Source organism: Poeciliopsis prolifica, unplaced genomic scaffold (assembly GCF_027474105.1).
Source record: "Poeciliopsis prolifica strain line A6 unplaced genomic scaffold, Auburn_PproV2 SCAFFOLD004, whole genome shotgun sequence".
Classification (NCBI taxonomy): domain Eukaryota; kingdom Metazoa; phylum Chordata; class Actinopteri; order Cyprinodontiformes; family Poeciliidae; genus Poeciliopsis; species Poeciliopsis prolifica.
In genome coordinates, this window is record NW_026562379.1 from 3,749,764 (window position 1) to 3,771,184 (window position 21,421).

The following is a 21,421-nucleotide window of genomic DNA, read 5'->3' on the forward strand; positions in this document are numbered from 1 at the left end:
GACTCAGTTTTCGTTAAAATCCATCTGTGATGGAAGGAGTAAACCAACGGAAAACAACGGAAACCAAAAAGCACGACAACTGGTGTCAGAAGTCGGATCATCTACAAGACTTTTGTGAGTGAATCCAATCGTAAAGACAATATCCAAGCCATCCTGAACTAATTACAACTTAAAGACAAGCTACAACTAGCCACAGCCGGTTAAAAGCAAAGAAAAAGCAGGAAAAGAAATCGCGCTGAGACAGTAATAAAGCTGCTGCGGTACTGCCGCGTAGCACTTCCGGTCCAGCCCTTCACAATAACAGTAACAATAACAAAGTTGGCACAGCGTTGACGAAGGCTGTTTCTGTCGATATAAGAGCATGAGCAAACTTACCAACGGAAAAAATAAATAAAATAGGCAGACACACACACGCCCCCCCCCCCCCCCCCACTACACACACACACCCATCTCCACGGTCAGGTAGTCAGAGAGTCAGATCAAATCATAAAAGAATAGTAGTTTTTGATCCAGGGGTTATTCTATTTTCTGTAATATAAAAGTTTCATATTCAAAAGATTCCTGTTCAGATCTCAGTGGATATAAAATGTGCTGAAAATCCTCTTTGTGATACAGAAACAGTCCGCAACATCTCAACCAACTTTTAGTTCCTTTTCCAGTAGAAAAGCTGATTCTGGGTGAAACTGCCACATGCCGGCCTGTTAAAAACATTACAGTATATCTATTTTTTTCTGGTTTAGTATTACCTTAACTTCTCTACCATCAAAAAGAAACAAAAACAAGTTTCTTAGAGAACTACTGAGAATGACAGACTGAGATGACCCAAGGTCCTTTTGCAATAAGCTGCTGCTGCTGATAACTGCTGAAAGGTTGTACAGATCAGAATTGGTATTGCAAGGCTTGACTTTCCTACATCTTTTTGAGGCATTTCAGAAATCTCTTACATTTCAAAATAACCCTGTACTTTGCCTGTTAATAAATTGATCTACATTCTTTTTTTTATGAATATCTCATACATCTGTTTTCTTTATTAAAATCACCCAGTATTGTCCTTTATAAAAGAATATGAGAAAAGTGCAGTAAAAATGCTAAACTTATTCTTCCATTAAAGCAACTTTTGAGATAATAAATTCTTAGCATTAGGGAGACATCTTTCACTGACTGTAAACCAACCACAAATCTTTATCTCTTTCTCTTCGTGATGATAATTTTTCTATTTTGTTTCTTTGAGCAAACATGGAAAATCATCCGTAAAAGACAATCAAAGAAATTAGGATCTCAGCAAAAAGTAATGATGAATGTTTGTAAGTTATTTTCAAGCCCAAGTCAATTCTGGAAAAAAAAGTGTTGTCATATCAAATGCGTGTCATTTATGTCTGTCTCATTATTGTGGGTTATTGTATATTATGATTTCATATCATATAGTCTTGAAGTTTAATTAAACACTTTAACATTGAATTGAGCCAAAAAAAAAAATAAATAAATAAATAAAAAAAGTTAACAACATTAACAATTTACCCAAATAATTTATTCCTGCTTAACTTGGAACACAAGATCAGATGATTTCTTATGAGACTCAAGTCACCAACTTCGAGTCAAAGCCAAGTTTTGAGTTTAAGTCACAGACGACACCAAGACAGTGTTCAGATCTCTGCTTTGTCTTGATGACTTCTGTTGTTCTGAGGTTTTATTCAGCTTTCAAAATGCAATGAAATAACTTCACACAACCTCTCTCACTGGAAAACATCTAAACTATCTCTTTAAAGAAACACAAACAATTCATGTTTCAATTACTGGTACAGAAAAGATGCTTCAATAAGTACTTCTCTCATGAGGGGAATGTTTTGTTTTGCCTCCACATTATGGTTCAGATTTTATTATGAATAACATGGCACCATGAAACCTGTCAGGGGATCAAATCAGCGGAACAGTTGGTCAAGGCTGGTTTGTGGCAGGATACAATTAGCAGCTTCCATGCAAGCAAGTAAACAGGGCAAGATGGCTGTTCCATTGAGAGAATAGTGACACGGTAAACAGCTATCTCAATTTTATCTAGCATTTGCATTAAAGCGCTGGGAAGATTTAGAGTTTTTTTTTTTAACAGCTTAAGACGGCACCAATGAAGTCTAGAATGTTGCTTCTCTGAACAGTGCTAAGTTTCCCTCCTACAAACTGGTTAATGAGCTGATACTAGAGAATAATGCAAGATATCTGCCTGAACGCGAGTAAAATGTAAATGAATTTAGCACATTACTAGCACACTGTGGCACACCTGCTGTGTACCAAGTGGGTGCAATGTGCAAACTCTTTATTTGCTGGTTTGGAGAACTCACACTCTAGACGTTTCCCTTAGTTTTTAGTGTTCATGTCGTGCGTGGATATTCCTGTACATCAATAAAGTCTAAAAGGCCAGGTAACTAAAGTTTTTTTTCTAGTTGTATATTATTTGTACTTGTCAAAGAAAAAAATTGTTGTGATGATGCAACTAATGCAACTAATATCTAATCAGGAGTAATTATCCAGAAACAAATGTTTTTTTTTTTTTTTGTTAATTAATTTCTAATTAGTTACACTTGAATTAACACTGATTTCAAACAAACATTTTAGTCACAGTTTTTGGATGTAATTAAATGAAAAACAATTTGCTTATTTGATTAACTCCTCGCTCAGTCAGAAAACAACGCTGCGCTAATTCAACCTTGTAGTGTTCATCCGTCGTCATCTGATGTCGTGTCTAATTGACTGTAGGTATGTAAGCGCCATGCTTCTCAGTGGTCTGAGAAGCGTATATTAAGAACACAGCAGATGCTCGCGTGTGCATCTGCAACAACAATTTAACACACCTGCAAATATGGGTGTGCGTGGAGAGAGTGTAGGAATTTAATTTTCCCTTCTGTCATGAGAGATGGCTGGGAAGAAAAGAGCAGGCGGGGTGGATATGACAGGTGTGGGTCTGTGGATGAGAAATCGGGGTTTGAGATCTGCTCCCCAGAGACAGGGATGCAAAAATGGAGAAATTAGATATGACAGGAGGAGGGGGAGTAAAGAGAATGATTAGAGGAATTGAGGGTGAAAACAGTGGAGAAATGAGGGGAAGAAAATAGGGGCAGGGGGGTGGGGGGGCTGAGCAGAAATGGGGGATGAAATGCAAAGATGAGACAGAGATGAGATAAACCAGGCTAATAAAACATAAAAGGTGAAAAGGGTGTTTTAACTCTGCAGGGGCGGTAAAAAGGTTGATCCAAGGTGTTTGTGAATGTGTGCTGTGTGCATTTGCACATGAAGGCGTAAGGTTAAAAGGGTGGAGGGACATCCTCAAAATGGTTATTTTCCTTCATCCTCGGGTAAATGGGAAATTCTTGTCAGTAATAACCCTGTATTGGGAGTGTAATGTGCGTGTGTGAGAGAGCGTGTGTATTTGTGTTGGTGTAATATAGATGGGAAATGTTTGTCAGTGATGGTTTTGCATTAGGAGTGTTTGGTCCCCAGAGGTTGAAAAAGGAGCCTAAATGACAAGGGATGAGTTGAAAAGTTATCGAAAAAATACTAATGTTCCATGAAAGGCTAATTGGGAATTAGTAATTTAGAAATGCTGTTGACTATTTGCAAGTTTTGTTTTTAAATGAACAAACCAGCCAAAACTTTTGTCATGTTTTATTGCTTTGAGCTCTGTAAAGGTTTTGCCCCCTCCTATTTATGTAATTTATTAGTACACTATGAAAATTGTCTAACTAAATCAAAGTAAAAATGTGAGATCAATGACAAAAATTACAGAAAGACCTTGGATTTGGAATTGATGTTTTACTATAAAAGTAAAGAAAACATGTAGAAAGACATTGAGAAACAAAAGATAAAATGTTAAACCCAGAATATTGCCGTCTTACTTGCCACCCCCAACAACAATGTCATAAAATAATAACTGCTTTTGCATATGTTGAAACCATGGCACAGCTTTTCCATTTTTCATGCAAAGTTTGCTCATCCTGTGGTTGAACTCAGGCATAAGCTGTTTTATTTAGCAGTTTGAAGCTTCAGATTTGTTTATCTTACTGAGAAAGGTTGCAGGAATAATGTCTTAACACTGTCATGTGAAGCAAATACCAATCTGATTTGTTTGAAATGTGTGATTGCAGTTCCTTTCTTAATCACATTCCTGTGGTTAAAAAAAGTTACCTTCTCCTGGCAACTTCCAGCCCCCCCCCAAATGGACAATGTGTGCACTGTACATCATGATTGGTGAAAAACAAAATAATATCAGATGAATAATTTCAGAGCTGACTGATGCTTATGAGGGTTAGAGTTGTTTTGCATGTCGCCATCCACAAACACTGGTATCCTAGTAAAGATATGCACTAAAGGTACTAAGTTGCTGATATGAAGACTTTGCAACCTCAAGATGTCACCCTTTGCTACAATTCTCCTATATATGTGTAGATAAATATCTTTATACTGTTTGATGCTACATCATACAGAATATGGGTCTTCATTAAGCTTTGTCTCAATTTTGAAGTTATGTTCTAATTGGCTTTTCTTAATTTTTTAGAAAATGATCTGCCTTAACCCAATGTTATGTATTTTCCCATTTCATACTGTATTTATAAGTAGTGGAAATATTCTACTTGTGGCTCATGGAAAAGAAAAAGTCAGAGATTAGTAAAAATTAGTAGGTCAACTTAAAAAGGTGAATTATAAACTTTTTTGATGGTACAACTTTATTGTCTAAAAAGTGTTTGGTTTGTCATTAATTATGATAACTCCAACTTAATGGATTTCTAACCTGATCAATTTAAAGATTGGACTTTATTTGTGTGAAAACTGGCCCAAACAGCTTCACAAACCTCATATCAGTTGGTTTATCAGTTACCTTTGTCTCATTATTAGGCAGTGAATTTATTGCTTATAATAAACCACTTTTCATTTTCAAAAGGGAATACAAAAAGTAGTTTGTTTTTGTAGAATGAGTAGAAAAATTAGAGGAAGAGAAAGATAGAAAAATGCTCAAAGGGGGAGCACTGGTATAAAAAAAATCTCCCAATTACACCATCAGACTGTAAAATGAACACAATTTCTGCAATACTGTATTAGGGTGGCAATGCGAATCCATTCCTGGACACATTGTCGTTTGCCAAAAGCTCATTAGATATCACTGAAATATGTAATTTGTTTTGTCTCCAGGGCCAGCAGTTAAAGTATGAAAGCCAAGACAAAATCCCATACATTATGCAACAGTTTTAAAAAAAAGAGAAAAAACTGGACTGGTTGATGTAAAAAACCCTGTTTAATTTGAAATAACATTGGATTTCGATCTGCAGCGGGACTCACACCTGGTGAGAAGAGACAACAAAATGGACCAAAGTTGATTTGAAATGCCCCGAAAATATTACACTCTTGAAACGTCGCACTGCGCTGTCCTCCTAACAGTCCAAACCCATGGTCTCTGGAAACCCACTTCTCTCACTCTCCCACAAAATTATAATGACTCAAATCATTTCTGCTCATGAACAGAAAGACTTTAAATATGAGGTTTAAAAGCTTTTTTTTTTTTTTCACATAGAAAAAAGATGATAATGACATTTCTTTTCGACTGATCACTTTAAGCTGACCCTGTGAATGCGACAATGTAAATGTGCACATTGTGTATGCGTGTGTGTGTGTCCATGTGAGTACCGGATGGACATTCGGTGTGGATCAGGACACACGATGACTATAGCGTCATGATGTTCTCAAGTTATCAAAAGAAACAGCCATGTAACAGAATGTGTGTCATGGCCTCTGACAATCAGTGATCAATGTTTACTATAGCTCTCTATTGTCATATAGATATATTTATATGCATCATATATATTTATATATAAGTAAGTAGATTTATTTTAAAAAAGGAGTTTTTACTTAATTACAAGTTGTGGCATTTTTCTTTTTATATTCATTATTGCAATGATTTGTTATCTAAGATGCTTTAAAAAAAAAGACAGGTGAGCTCTGATTTGCTACGCAGTTATTTACAACTGTTTTAATAAGCAAGCTTTCTGGTACCTCTGCACCAGCCACTGAAAAATCAGAGGGCGTAGAACAACAACCAAAGTGCCCATTAGGGCTCCAGCTAAATTGTGAAATGTACCTGTAAGCCTTTAAAAGACCGGTGGTTTTCAACTTGATTGTGGCCAGCAGAAACAATTGGTGGTGACTGCGTTGTGGGCAGATCTACGAAGAAATATTTCAATATGCCTAAAGCAGTGCCTTGAAAAGGATTCATCCTCCTTGAAGTTTTTCACGTTGTGGCACTTTTTAACCCAAAGAAACGGTTTTAAAAGGGACAGTTTATTTGGGCTTTTACGTGACAGACCAACACAAAGTAACACGTAATCATGAAGCTGACGTTAAAAGACAGATTTTCAACAAATAAAACACTGGAAAGTGTAAGGCGCATTTGTAAGGTAAGGTAAGATCTTTTTTTTTGTATAACACATTTTCAGCAATAAGACAATTCAAAGTGCCTAGTATGAAATAACTTGTCTTGATCCATTTCACTCTGGTACCCCTAATTACAATCCAGTGGTAGCAGTTACATTTAAAAAGGATTTAATTAGGATGTATGGAAAGAAAAGAACAGAGAAGAAGCCGGGAGAAAAAGCCATGGAGGAGCTGCAGTTTCATAGCTCAGGTGGGAGACTTTGTCCACACAAGACAACTGTTAGTCGTACTCTCCACAGTTCTAACCTTACTGGAAGAGGGGCAAGAAAAAACATATTTTTGAAAGGAAGTAAGACAAGAAGTCCTGTTTAAAGTTTGCCACAAGCCATATAGGGAGCACAGAAAATGTGGAAGAAAGATTTAAAATCTAGACGTTTTAATGTTGCACACTATCCTGAAACAAGATGGTAATGTCGGGATGCTTTTCCAGTAGGAGGTGACAGCTGGTCAAAGTCGATGGGAAGACAAATAGAGGTAATTACAGAGCAATTCAGGAAGAAAGTCTTAACACTGGTATGGGAGTTCAAATACATGCCGGACTTTTCCGATTTATATTTGATCAAAAGAAGATATAAGATGAAGTTGCATTTTCTTCTCACCTCATAATTTTGCTTTACCTTGTGTAAGTCCGTCATCTGCAAAGTTCCTACAAATTACATTGAACTTTGAGATTGTACTGTAATAAAATATGGAAAAGTTCAAAGAGAATGAATATTTCTGAAAGGCACTTTAGCTCACCTTTTTAGCAGCATCTGAGTTCTACGTTGTACTTCTGTTTAAACCGATGTTCCACGCAGCCTTCATCAATTTCTTTTTGCAAAGTTCTCTGACTTCCCAGTGGTTAAGATGAGAAGCATTTTGAGCCATTAAAGATCTGCCCGTATGTTTGTTTTCATCTCTTGAGTTCAAACTTCACCATTGTTGCCGAACAAAAATGAATATTCATCTGTCTGCTTAGTGGTTTTACTAATATAATGTTACTGCTAACGGAAAAAAAAAAAATGTTATTAATTAATATATTTTTCTTTTACAAACTTCTGTGTATTCCTTAGCAAAGAGTAGCCACACATTTCGAGGTTATTTCAGTACTGCAGTGGTTGATCACCCAGCTGACTTAGAGCAAAAAGATTATTCTGTATGTACGTTAAAAAAGGCTTTTTTTCATTTCGTATGAAGAGTCTGTGGCAAAGGAGCAGGTTTGCACAGTCTGACCGTTCAAGCTTACAGTTTTCTGGTCTCCTAATAGTTGTAATATCTGGCACGCAGTCTTTGCAGGCAAGTAACGATGACGACCATGATGATGATTATGAAAATACTGTTTGCAGGGAATAACTAAGGCCTTTTTCCAGAGGGTGTGGCTTGAGAGCCATTAATATCCAAAGAGAGTAGGAACGGGCGTGTTTTACGTGTCTTCGAAAGATTCAATCATCTTTATTGCCACCATCATCATGATCTGATTGGATTTGTGGTTTTTGTAATCTGTGCTGGCTTTCACGTTGGCTTGAAATGATCACAATATCGTCCTTTCCAAAAACTGAAAACAAAAACAACAAGAAGAAAAAAACATCTTAATGCTGTAGGTAACCGTGAAGTCTTGGTTGTTTTCTTTCTTTTTTTGGACCTCTCACTTCACAGTTTTAGTTCATTTGTCTTTTGTAAATTGAGCCAGTGGCAGCAGGAAGGTGAAATGGTTTCGCAGAGTTCGTTCTTGTGTCTTCAAGTGTTTAAAAATGTCTGTTTCTGAGTATTTTTGTTCAGTTTTCTGTCGCTATAATGAGTGTGTGTGTGTGTGAGAATATGATATGCTGCAAGCATTTGTGTGTTTGTGTGTGTGTGTTGATTTCAAAGTCCTCATGTTTGTGTGTGTTTAAGGCACGGCAGGTGTTTTTGGTTTTCAGGGCAGTCCGGAGGAGACCACTGCAAGGCCGGGGTGTCGGAGGGAGGCGTGACCAGCATGCACGGCTTTGGGGCAGTCTGGAGTCAGGACGCGGCCATTCTCCCCCACGCTTCCCGTAATGGACAGTCGGGCCTTATTCCGCATGGCTTCAGAGAAAGAGAGCTGTGTGAGAAGAGATGGAGAGGACATAGGAAGGAGGTGGAGACAGCAGATGATTTGTTTTGTTTTTTAAAAACTCATCACAGAAACAGGAATCATTTGATAAATGCAACCCATTCACTGAACACATGGACATTTCTGCTGACCAACATGCCCAGACCACTTATACATGCATGTGCCTGTGCACACAACATATAAATTTACACCGACTTTATCACCGTCACACAAATAGAGCAACATATACAGCGTCCTCCACATTTATTGGCACATCTGGAAAAAAATCTGTTAGAGGTCTTCACGTAATATTTATAAAAATCTAATTGCACATAAAAGTTTTAATCTCCATCTATGTGGCGTTACGATAAACATGAATCTTTTTTCAGCCACATTTTAAACTTTGCCACAGGCATTTCCTGAAGATTATACAAATCTGTCATACCTGAATAGCACATTATTCTTTCTTTCCAACTTTTAACAATGACAAAATTATTTTACTTAAAACTAGTTATTTTTCTTATTTCTTTATTTTCTTTTGCATTTTTTTTTCAGCTGCTTTGGTAAATACCTCAAATCATCCTCGACTTCTGCAAAATAGTAAGTGCACTTCTGAAAACAATTTGTACAAAAAGCAAAACACTGGATCATCAGCAAAAGCCTGTCTATTTCTCAAAATCCTTAGTTTATCTCTCAAAAATTAATATCTGTGTCAATCAACTCACAGAATGACAAGTCCTTGTGTCAATGTGTACAGATATAACAGTTGATTGCTTGGTCAACTCAGGATTCAGCCTGGAGCAATTGATCAATTCAGGACAGATTTGGGGAAAGAAAAGGAAACGTATAGCAACATGAAAGACATTTACTGAACTTGGGCTTAAATGTTGTGGAGGCTGAGACAATTCAACAGAGACTCATTTTGATCCACATGGCAGAAGCAATTGAAAATATAGGAAAAAGTGAAGAATCATTTACTATCACTTGAATAGATATACCAAACTTGCAAAACAGCTTTTTTCCATGTGAACAAGTGACAGGATGATTTGAAGAATGAACAAGAAGTTTTGAGAATTTCACTTCTGCTCTGAGAAATGTACCAAAGCAACTGAGAAAAACTATGATGTGCATCAAAAGAATTTGTTTTTTTTTTTTTTACACATCTTTTTCTGGCGTACCAGTAAATTTGGAGGACAATGTGCTGCAATAGACAAAAAAAAACAAAAAATAAACAAACACAAAAAAACAACATGATTACTTTTACTTTTCTACATCATTTTTTGACCAAAAGGATATGCAAAAATACATTTTTTTTTTACATTATCATTGAGTGGTATTGCCTAAATTTGATTTAGCTTTTTAATTATTTATTTAATCAAATTGTAAAATTGGCATCAGAACAATGTAACTATGAGCTTTATAAAACAATTTTAAAATATTCACTAAAGCAGATCATTAGTAGATTTGTTCTTAGGTTGTTGGTTGAAGAAAATGATTTGGTTAAAACATATTCAAACGTTTTGAGTAAAGGTTTACTGGCTGAAACGCCGTACTTACAATGGTAGGAGAGGGCATCTATTCATGTATGCATCAAAAGAAATGCACACTTAGCTGTTCAGCTAGATTTTTTTTAATTAATATTGCAAAATTGCAGTACGGAGATGTTTGGAGAGACTTTATTCATACTGCTCAAAAGCTCCGCCAGTAAATTTTGTTTAGCTATTAAAAATAATTTTGCCCTCTAAAGGGAACAAAATGCATTTGTATGCAAAATAATTCAACTTTGCTCTATGGTTGAATGTTGCACATGGCCTATGTGTAATTTTAAAAGTCTAACCTAAAACTGGGGCTAATGCAATCTAAACAGCACATTCATGTCTCCATCTTCATATACTGTGTAATCATATTGTGCAGTTTTCTTTTAACAAATGCCAAAGCAGGCAACAGTCAACAAACAATAGGTAGACAAAATTCGGGAAGTAGACATCTGCATTTAGGGGTGACATGCATTTCTGGATTGAGGCTTCTGTAGTCTGTAGGTGTGGATTTTAAAGGATAGAATTGGGAAGGTCAGGACCTTGGAAAGACAAAGGGAAAATGTGAAGGAGTGTTTTTTTTTCCTTTCATATCTTAAGATTTATAGAAAGGGAGTGACTGACTGTTGTGGTCAGATGTGGTTTACACTTCATGCAAACAGGCAACCAAGTGATGCAACAGCTGTGGCTGCTGCCTGAAAATTAAACCTCATGTTTCTGAGAGCCACAACTCCTTGTTTACAGATTTTTGCTTCAGACCTACCCTTTTACAGGATGATTTATTTACACTTATAGAAAACAAAATGTTATATGTGTCGTAGCGTTCAAGTCCAGATGGCAAGATTAAAAAAAAACATTTCAATAACAGCTTTTGATTATTATCTCCCAGTTTATATTTAGCGGACAAAACGCCAATCCTGAAACTGACAATTACTATACCTCGAGTCCTTTCTTTAATCATCAATACTTTATTTTGGGCATAGACTGAGCCAGTTTAGTTGGAGGTGAAATACATCTTGTTTTACGTCTGAATGGTTTGTTATGCAGGCCAATAGAGCTGCGCTCAGCATATTCTTTCACCTACCCCCACAGTAATTGCTCGGTGCTATCAGTAAACATGAGTCATGGTTTTGCAACATCACTGAGTGGCTGTTCTATATGAAGTGTTTGCTCATCAATTATCCCTCTCTATTGATGCAAAGTAAGTAAGTGGGCTTTTTTAAAGTTGCCAGGACTGAAATAAGTCAAACAGGGCAGTTCGGATCATCGGCAGCAGGGCTGCGCAACTCCAGTTTGAGGATGAGACAGTGAATACGCAATGCATGAGTGAAAACGCTGAGCTAATAGCAATCAGAGTTCTTACGGAACTTACTTTGCACTCATTTATCTTTGGTTTATTGAATTGAAAATGCAATATACTTCTGGCTCTGCCTTTTACATCCTGAAGGAACATTTGTTTGCAAAACGTATGATCACACCACCTAAATCAATCACAAATGTCACTATTTTGATCGGATTGATGAACGAGAACAAAGTGAAAATAGGAATGTGCTGCAAATAAATTACTAAATATGTAGGTTGTCAAATAATAGTACGCAAAGATAAATTCAAAGCAAATAGTGTTGCCGTCCTATTTCTTTTTCATCTCTAAGACTTCTTCATATAGCATATTTTAGAGCCATAAAACCAGCAACTATTAAAAGCACAAATAAGAAATAGATTTTAATCGGCCATGTTATCGCTTTTCAAATAAATCCAGGTATTTTAAGGACACCTAAAATTTCTTTCTTCTTTATATAGGTGATGATGTCTGATCTCGATTACGGTGACAGACTATTGTTGTACATAGGATATGGACTATTTTCCTGATTAACGATCGTGTACGTGTTTTTTTTATGTGTGTATTTAGACGTTTGGTTTCAACTGTGACTACATTAGACCTGAATATAGTTGAAAAGTTGCTCAAATTAAAATTCATACCCTTTAGGAACTTTTACTTGACATTCTTCATTAGATGCCAGTCACATTATCAGGTCACCTAAACATGGTCTCATCAGAAACAAATTCATGATAATTGCTGTCCACACAGAAGCTAATTAATTTGTAGCCAGAAGCAGTTACAAATTTTAATGAGGAGAACCTTGGCAACAAGGTTATGCTCCCAGGTTGGTAAGACACAAAAATAAACCAACTTTTTTACAACAAAAATAGATAATTACTGCCAATATTTCCACATTTGTTGTTGCTAGAATGGTAATATTTAGGTAAAAATATAAACTGCAATGTTTAATTTAGAAACTGTCTACACCTGTTTTTGCTGTCTTGTCCTTTATTGATGTAACATCACAAGAGATCAAACATCTAACTCATAAGTAACGAGTTATGTTCTTAAAGAAAATACATGGATGAATTAAAAAATTAATTAATTGGAAGTTTCATCATGCAGGTAATCATGTCACTGGAGTTGTGCATCCTTGATTCATCCCAATATTATTATAAATGTACTAAAATAACAATGCAGGTGCCTCATCTGTTTATTAGCCAAGAGCTTCACCATCACTGTCATTCTCCTCATCATCATCATCATCCTCATCATCTGCAGCCAAAGACAATGGAGCCAAGTTTTGGCGACACAAATCTAACTTCAATCACAAAAGAAGCAAAACCATATTAAAAGCCAAAATAAATAAATAATCCATGAAAATGTTGGGATACTAAAGTCAAGAAAAAAAAAAAGAACAAACAAAAACAAAAGTAAAACAGCCAAAACACAAAAAAAAATGGTACATTGGTTCCACAATGCTTGACCACATCCTCATCACATCAAGAACGTGGCGCGACAGCCTCCACAAAACAAACTCTATAGCACTACCACCATGATCAACACCACCATAACCCCACCTATGTATGGCAGCCTCTAAATCCTACCCCTATATCTTGACCCCCTCGGAGCCGTACACGTTGTACCCCTCCCTATAAGTGGCTAGATTCTGGGTGCTCGGGGAGGGGCTGGGACAGTGGGGGGGGCTAAGGTCCACCTTCATGCGCTTGGCTTCGGCCCGTGACTTGTAGCAGAACTCGACCAGGGCCACCAGCATAGCCAGACCCAGGCCACCCACGAGGATATAGAAGACTCCAGCCACGTTGGACAGGCTTAGAGCCTGAGACGACTTGTCCTGCAGGAAGGAAGAGCGAGGGAAGGACGGAGGAGTCAAGGTGTTTGTAAAAAAAATAAAAAATAAAGATGGTTCGAGAAAAGATATGGATGAGTTGAGGAGAAATGAGTGGAAAAAGTTGAATGGATGAAGAATGGAAAGGCAAGTCGAAGAAGAGAGCACATGAGGAAGAGTGAGGAAAGTGATCAATAGGGGTGAAACGAGGGAAGAAAGAGAGAAAATAAGGAAGAGTGAGTTAGACACAGAAAAGAAGATAACGCAAAATAACAAATATTCTGTTGATGTAAGGTTTTCTATGTCACTGACAAAAACATTACAGTAGTAGGACTAATCACAATATTACATGATACTAGCTACAAGTTTCACTACTGCCACCACAAACACTACGAAACACATTTAAAAACACATTTATGACATAAGTGCAACTACAGATTTCAAAATTTCTGAGAATAAAATTAAACTTCTTTTCATATCAGTAAAAGACAGTAACCTACAAAACATCTTAGAAACTTGCAACGGTTTTTATATTGTGTTTGTTTAAAGCTACGAAAAAAGAAAAAAATAATTTTAATGAGAGGAGATGTAACTAAGTCTACATAAAAATATAATATATAAACATGTTGGCTCTTGTTTTATTTAAAGCATACTTTTTATGGACTAACAACGATATTCTTTAAAGCTGCAACATGTAATGTTTCTAATATATATATATATTATATATATTTTTTTTACTTATTTGTTATTGGATTATGTCCTAACTGTATAAGATAGAGAATATGTGAAAATTTTGAGTTCCTCTGCTTTCTCCTAGTGCTCCAACTCCAAACCTCAGAAATACATCAATCGGTCAAACGCAACAAATCAGAGACAGGAGGAGGGTCTTAGCGCCGTCAATCATGCTAATGCTCACCCTCTCCCCTTTGCTATCTGCTATAATACAGATGGTTCACCACAAAATAGCTTTCCACAGATAAGGCGAGTTAGCATGAATGGAAAGTCGTTTCTTCGCTATTAGCACATTCTTTTTGCTTGCCAACGCTGCTCAGAGCCAATCCTGGTTCTGATTTTTTTTTTTTTTTTTTTTTTGACTGAGGGTGGAGCATTTCTTCAGATTGCAGTAATAAGTTAGGGAGAAGGTGGAGAAGCTTGATTTTTTCCATAAATTATCTGTCTCATTCTATGCTGTCAAAATACAGTGACAGATTTAATAAATATAAAAAAAACAAGTTACATTTTTAAATGTATTAGGAATAACTCATTTTACATTAGGCTTTCATTCAGTTAGAATTGAGATGTTTATAATTTTACTCCTATTTGTTGACTTTTCTGTCCATATTTGGAAAAATTTCAGATTTCTGTGCAAACAATTCAATTGCTCCATTTGTCTACATTTATAACTATTTCAAAGTGAATTTACCTGCATTACGGAGGAGTACATATATTTTGAATTTCTAAATTTGTCATGTTACAAATGCAAACTTCAATGTATTTTATTAGGATTTATCTAATAAATTAACAAAACATAGTACATCAGTGTGAGATGGAAGGAAAATTATAGTTTTCAAATTTGTTTTAGAAAAAAAACACTAAATAGGGTGATGTGTGCAGATGTACTCAGCCTTATCAGTCAATACTTTGACTTTTCTACAATCACAGATGCACCACAAACAAAAGCTTTTTTAGGTAACATCTGAGGGAAACAGTATTAGATCTTTTTGGAGAATATCAGGCTAATTGGTGTTCAAATCATTATACAATGTTAAGAGGTTTATTGCATTTAAGAACTCAATGTGAGTGATATCTTCTAGTAGTACCTAGGCCTGTCACAATAAGCAATAAATCAATTGCATAATAAATTAAAACAAACTCCATAATTTCCATTTGCATGATTTATTGTTGTTCTCTTTATTCTCTTTCTACCAAACTCTGGATGTCAAAAGTCTCCAGTTTGATGGGGGTTTTTTTAAATAGCAATTTTTGAAGGACAATTTTGTTTCCAGAGTCTTCATAATTCATTTCATTTGTTGCCTTTGTTGTTTTTGTTTATTTATTTTGGATATTTAAAATGTCTTAAGATTCCAGTGCTAAATGTTCACTAATTTGAAGTTTATTGATCTTTGAGAATGTATTCTCACATTTTGCCATTACCATTACATTACTTGAAAATGGTCTCAAAACACCATTATCGTTAATCGCAATAACTTCTGGGACAATTTATCGTCCAGCAAAATTTGTTACTGTGGCAGTCCTAGTAGCACCTACTTAAATGGTTCAGTATTTTATTACCCAAAGAGAGAACGAAAACTTTGAAAGTATATTTTAAGCCCATCCTATGAAGATAAGTAATGTAAAATTATGCTATCCTGATAAAATACAAAGAACAAAAGCAAGGGACAACTACTGTAATACATCAGCACTACTCCCAAGAGTAGATTTGTTTCAAGACATTAAATCTAAAGTAACAAATGAGAATAAACAAAAATTATGAATGGTGGGAATTTCTAATACCACTGGAACTGTAATGAAGATGGGGTTGCCGCAGATTGCTACAGAAACTGGACAAGAATTTGCTATAATTCTTGGTCTGGGGTTAACCAGAACCTTAATTTAATCTAATAAAAATTACCCATTTTAAGAAATCACCATTAAATTGTATGTCAAGCATGCAGTTTTGAAAAAAGGTACTTCTAAGGCAGTAGTTGCAGTAATCTGTAGCGCATTCAAGATGAGTTTTAGGCTAGCGTTCTGCAGGCCACAGCAGCGTGAGACTGACCTTACTTCCAGAGTCCTTGGGTCCACACTCTCCCTTGTCATACCACCATTTGTTTTTCAGTTTGTCTAAGACGCCTGCTTCGCTCAGTTTCAAAACTGCAAGGTTTACCGGGGTTCTTTGCGTGTAAAAATAACATAAATAACATCATAGGTCATGTTATTTTATGTTATTATGGTATTTCACATTTGCATTGAACATCTCAAGTCACATAGAAAACTTTGATTACATACAAGTGACCTAGCTTGGATCCCACTGAGTACATGTGTGTATGCTCGTTTAAGGAGGGGCTGGGGGGAGGGAGGGCTACGTGGAGCTAAGTCGAGCTACATACATATGAGTGGGACCCACCTTTGTCACTGATGGTAACACATTCATTCTGCCCCTGCTAATCCCACAATGAAACAGAAAGAAAATACTATCAAGACAGGTCTTTAGGATCAAGCTAGCTATATGCTGCCACTGAGCGAGAGAGAGCTACACTTGTTCAACTTAAAGTATGAAGCTTATCATTTCATGAACTGACAATTTAAATACATTTATGACATGATATCATTAACGAGTCACTACAGTTCTTTAAATGTACTGTTGCTGTAAGTCGATTATTTCAGCTTAGGTTTTTCTGCTGGTTAGCTCTACATTTGATCCAGTCTCTAATTAATTCAGACTTTGCCAAGACAGCTTCTGCATATAAAGGAAACTAATGCAATATCTTTTGTTAATGGTTAGACTGGCACCCAACTCTGCACAGGCACACTTCCAAAACGATTAATCTAAATTATCTTGGTGTGTCTTTGTAATTTCTGAGATGGTGATGCACCAACTCTATATTGATCAAATAAACAAAAATACATTTAATTGGCGTCACACTGATATTATTTTTATTAAGGCATAGAAAAACTACTGGCTTATATGGCATCATTATGACACTGTCAGTGTGTATAAATTATATAAATTAAATGTGTAAACTGGTTTCTCTATTATAATCCACAGTGTAAGGTCCTCAGTGTGAAGAACATGTGTTTATCTAAGCTAAATACTTCTGAAAATGTATAAACCACAGATATTTGAATAACTGTAAAATGACCTTTACTGAGTAAACAACTATTCATGTCTGTAATTACAGAATGGCTAAATATAAAGTTAGTTTTAAGTTGAATACATGTACTTAAATAATTTCCTCCTTGTTTTTTTACTACTATGTGAAATGATGTACTTTTTACATGAACACTTTGATGCCCTCATCTTCAGATGCAGAACAAATGTTGATATAAAGAAATGACCAAATTAACATCTGTAAGTACAACAGCTCCCCAGTTAAGAACCGGATGCAATCTGAGTGTGTAGTCCTCATACCATTTTTTAACTTCTCTCTTTTCTTTACTCAGAGCAGCTAGAAGGGGGGAAATATTCCTGTCTTCACAGTAATTGCTCTCTATGTGCTAATATTAATCACTTAAATTTTGTCATTGCTTTCTTCTATTGCTCATTAATAGTGAAGTCAATAGTGAAATTAACAATATGTTATGCACTGTGATAAAGTTTTTTGATGATTTGTTGAATTTCTACCTTTTGGAATTTAGTCAAACCAATTTACTCTTTCAAAAAAGACTTTTTGAAATACTTATTTTGAAATAAGGGCTTCCTCACTACATACCAATATATATCTATAAAATATTTTCTCTCCCCTGTGTGGTCCATAAACTTTTCGGCGGGGCAGATGCATGTGTCACACTCTCCAAGGACGGGGCCATCGCAAGCTCCTGCAGCTTGTGAGCGGCCCCTGTCATTGAGTAGTTGGGGAGGGGCGGGTGGGGCAGACAGAGAGGGCTAACCTTGGAATCCCCTCCCCCGCTGCCACATTCTCCTTTGTCATACCACCACTTGTTTTTCAATTTGTCCAACAGGCCCTGCTCGTTGAGTTTTAGCACGGCCAGGTTGACCGCGTTTCTTTAAGTAAAAAAGGAGGGACAGATAACATAGTTTGGTCAGAGCAGAGGATGGAGGGACAAACAGACAAGATAGATGGAAATCACAGCCAGGGGGGGGAGAAGGAGAGAGGGAAAAGGAGGAGAGAACGAATGGGAAGGATAAATCAAAAAGGGCTTAAGGCATAAAGGTGAGCTAGTGGAGAGAGATGCACCCCAAACAACCCTGTCTCCGACTGTTAAGAGTTTTTTCTATCCATGCTCTACTAACTTGCAAAGTTTTGCAGGTTCTTCTGTTACTGTTTCTGAGCAAGCACTCGTCAGAGGTTACAGTCTACATGAGTAAACTAAGGTAATCAGATTTCTGCAGCCTGCTGATGGTGCTCTTGTCCATCTTCTCAGTTTTCTCTGCTGAGCTGCACAGACGAGAACTGCAGCAGTCCTTCCCACAGTAACAAGCTAACTGACCTTCAAACTAAATCCACAGGGACCAGGCTAAATAATCTGACATTCCTGGACTGTATGCAAAGCAATTTTGTCTCATGTAAACAAAATAATGTCCTGTGTACGGCTGACACCAGAAGTTTACATAAACTGCAGAAAAAAAACAACATACACCTTTTTTTTTCTCCAGTTAAATTAAACCAAACCAAACCAGTTCACTTATTTTAGGTTAGTTTCATGTGGTAAAATTTTTTCTATTTTCTTTCCTTTTTCCTCTTTCTCATCTCAGAAAGCTCTCTGATATCCATAATTTTGTAATTCTACAATGTATTGGGATTTCTACCATAGTGCCAGCCTAGATGTTTCTTAGTCTGCTAATTTGACCGCACACCTGACATCATATCTCAAAACTTGATGGTCAGGTTACATTTCATCCCATGCTGGGACTGAAAAGTTGTTGCCTGGTCAAAAAAAATAATCATGAATACTTCAGCTTCAGAAAGAGACAGTGTTCTTTGGGGGATCTCATCTACAAGCTGTGACATCTCAACTTATAAGGTATGGAAGACAATAGTTGAAACATGTATGAAAATCAGAAAAAAAAAAACATTACAGGTATTCATTATTATTCATACAACAGCAGCTCTAGTTAAGAAAAGAACATTTATCTGCTGAAAAATTAAATATCAAAGGAGTCATGCCTGTCAGCAACATCATAAAGTCAGTTCAGTGCTGCAAACACCAGGAGGAGAGGAAGACTCAAACTCAGGCTCTCACTGCCCCATGACTGGAATACAGTGCTTTCTATCGACTGACAGACATCAGAGACAACCATGGAAAGTTTCAATGATTAGTTTTAAGGAGGTTTAAACAGCAACATATCCATATCCTGTCAGAAGTTCTTTATTTTAAATGGAAAGGGTTTTTTTGTTCAATAGGAGTTGAACTGCAGGGAAGCTGGGGTCTTGAAAAACTTTGAATAATCGAAGTTTGGGGGGGAGTTATAGTACAGGACTTGAGACTGAAGTAGTGTTCATGCTCTGCCTTTCACAGAGCAAATCTGACAAATGATGACAAAAATAGATAGAGGAGCAGAAGAGAGAGCAGTTGGTCAAATTTTTCCTGTACTTTCCGTCTGTGGGAAACATCGGCATGTAGACGTTTCAAAACTCCTGCATTTTGGTTTAAACTTTTCACTTTGTATATTTCAAGTCCCACAGGTTTATCATCAAACTCTACCTGATGAGTTGAACCTGCAGCTGCATAGTACTTAATAATTGGAAAGGGATTCCCTTCTCCAACAAGCTCTGCAGGAAGCAGAGAACACTGAAAAGGAATGGGTTGTCTTTCCACACACCAGTTCTCAAAAACGTGCAATTAACCAAGAGCGAGTAGAAGTGCTTACATTTTGAATGGGGCCTCTGACGTCTGGAGGGAGTCGTGCTGCATGTAGGGTCCACCTTTTAATAGCCACCTTGTCCAGAGAGCCAGATGATCTGGATGTGGATCATAAATCTCTCCCTGGACCTCAGATCGAAGGTCCCTGAGAACGAGGACGGGCGGGCCATGGTTCTGCTGACAGAACTTGGATCATCTCCACCACTCAGGGTTTCAATGGCCTCCAGATTCAAAGTTAAGCCCTGTTCTCTCACCTTGAGTAGAGTTGGGAATATTAGGCTCAGACATGGAGCACCACACTTGGCCATGAGTGTATCAGCACGTCCATGCCCAGTGGAGCATCTGGAAGAGATGCTTCACTGGGGCAGTGAGCATTTTCCCATGAAGTGAAGAGATTTAGCACAGCCTGTTGTTATCTCTGCCAGGTCTGCTGCACCACTTGAGGGTTCAGCGTTCATTCTTTGTACAGATGGATTCCTAAAAGATTGGTCTGTCTGTTCAGATTTCCTGGTGCGTGCATTGCGTGAAAGGTACTTCACTTTTTTTTCCTGGCGGGTCTTTGAGGCTTCAAGAATTGTCTTCCTTTACCAAGATGTGGTGAATGATCATATAGGGCTATGAACTCTTTAACAACTAGAAATACTGTGGTTGATGTGAAGCCGTGTCAGTGCGTGCTCCCTCTGTTGGGCAAAGAGGAGAGTTTTTGTTTTTTTTATTTTTTTGTGGAGGGTTTCTGCCTTTGGCAACATGTTGAAGGTTGAAGAAAAGGTTGTTTCATTTTCTCGGATTCCTCGAGAAAAAAAACAATAGGTGCACTGGGGCAAAAGTGAGTGAGTGCTTTGTAACACTGTCAAGGTGCTGTGGAGTGTTAGATGGCACTGTTGAAGTGATTACTGTGTTGTGTGCCCCACAATTTCCTCTCTCTGAACATAAGAGGGAGAATTTAACAGGACTCCTGGTGAACTTGGAATCACAGGAGTATCTGAACACTGGACAAAAAAGTTTGTTTTGCAATCTGAAAATCTCTTCAGAGAAGTAAGTTGGCAACAGTCGGTTGCCCACTTCTTTTTTCACTCCTTGGGGTGAGCTGGATAAATTTTGTAGTAGCCCTGAGAAGGAGTTCATGGTAGTACGCCATGTTGGGTGGCGGATGGCGTCACAGACATGACCCAACCTGAATAAAGTTAGAAAAAGAACCACTAGTGGATTTGTTTTGTGTGCTCATCTCCTGATAATTTTGGGTTTATAATTTCCATTAAGGTCTTACCATATTCAGTTTGAAACAAATTTAATAATCAATTAGAAAATTATGTTTATAGATTTTCTCTGTCACATGCAGCCAAATTTCAGCCGTTTTACAAGGAAAATTGTCAAAAATTCTTTTCAACTATCTTCATTTCTAGATGTCCACTACGATGCTAATAGTGATGCACATCAAAAACTTAAAGCTGCACATGCAGCAAAAGATTGTCCTTGACTTAGGAGGGCTAAATAGAAATGCCATTTAAAAACCCTTCAGGCTATGTAGAATTTTCAAATAATTTCTCAATAAGTTAATTTTTGTTGGGCTATCGAATAAATCCCAAATGAAATAAAAGTGGCTACAATGTATTTTGCAAGCAGATAATGCCAATTTATAGGACATTCAA

The 21,421-nt window shown here is 36.9% G+C and overlaps 1 protein-coding gene across 3 annotated transcripts in view; it reads right to left on the reverse strand.

Annotated features, from left to right (window-relative positions):
* Positions 1-5,259: 5,259 nt before the first annotated feature.
* Positions 5,260-21,421, reverse strand: part of gria4a (glutamate receptor, ionotropic, AMPA 4a) — a 111,729-nt gene continuing 95,567 nt past the window's right edge. Inside the window, exons 16-18 of one of the 3 annotated variants that reach the window (XM_055027946.1) lie at positions 16,006-16,120; positions 13,095-13,232; positions 5,260-8,530 (exon numbers count right to left, since the gene is read on the reverse strand). In XM_055027946.1, the coding sequence (XP_054883921.1) occupies positions 8,366-8,530; positions 13,095-13,232; positions 16,006-16,120 (418 nt within the window). In that variant the 3' untranslated portion in view covers positions 5,260-8,365. Of the gene's footprint in view, positions 8,531-12,984; positions 13,233-16,005; positions 16,121-17,837; positions 17,953-21,421 lie in introns of all 3 variants that reach the window. The other 2 variants (XM_055027945.1, XM_055027947.1) reach the window with 2 other exon arrangements.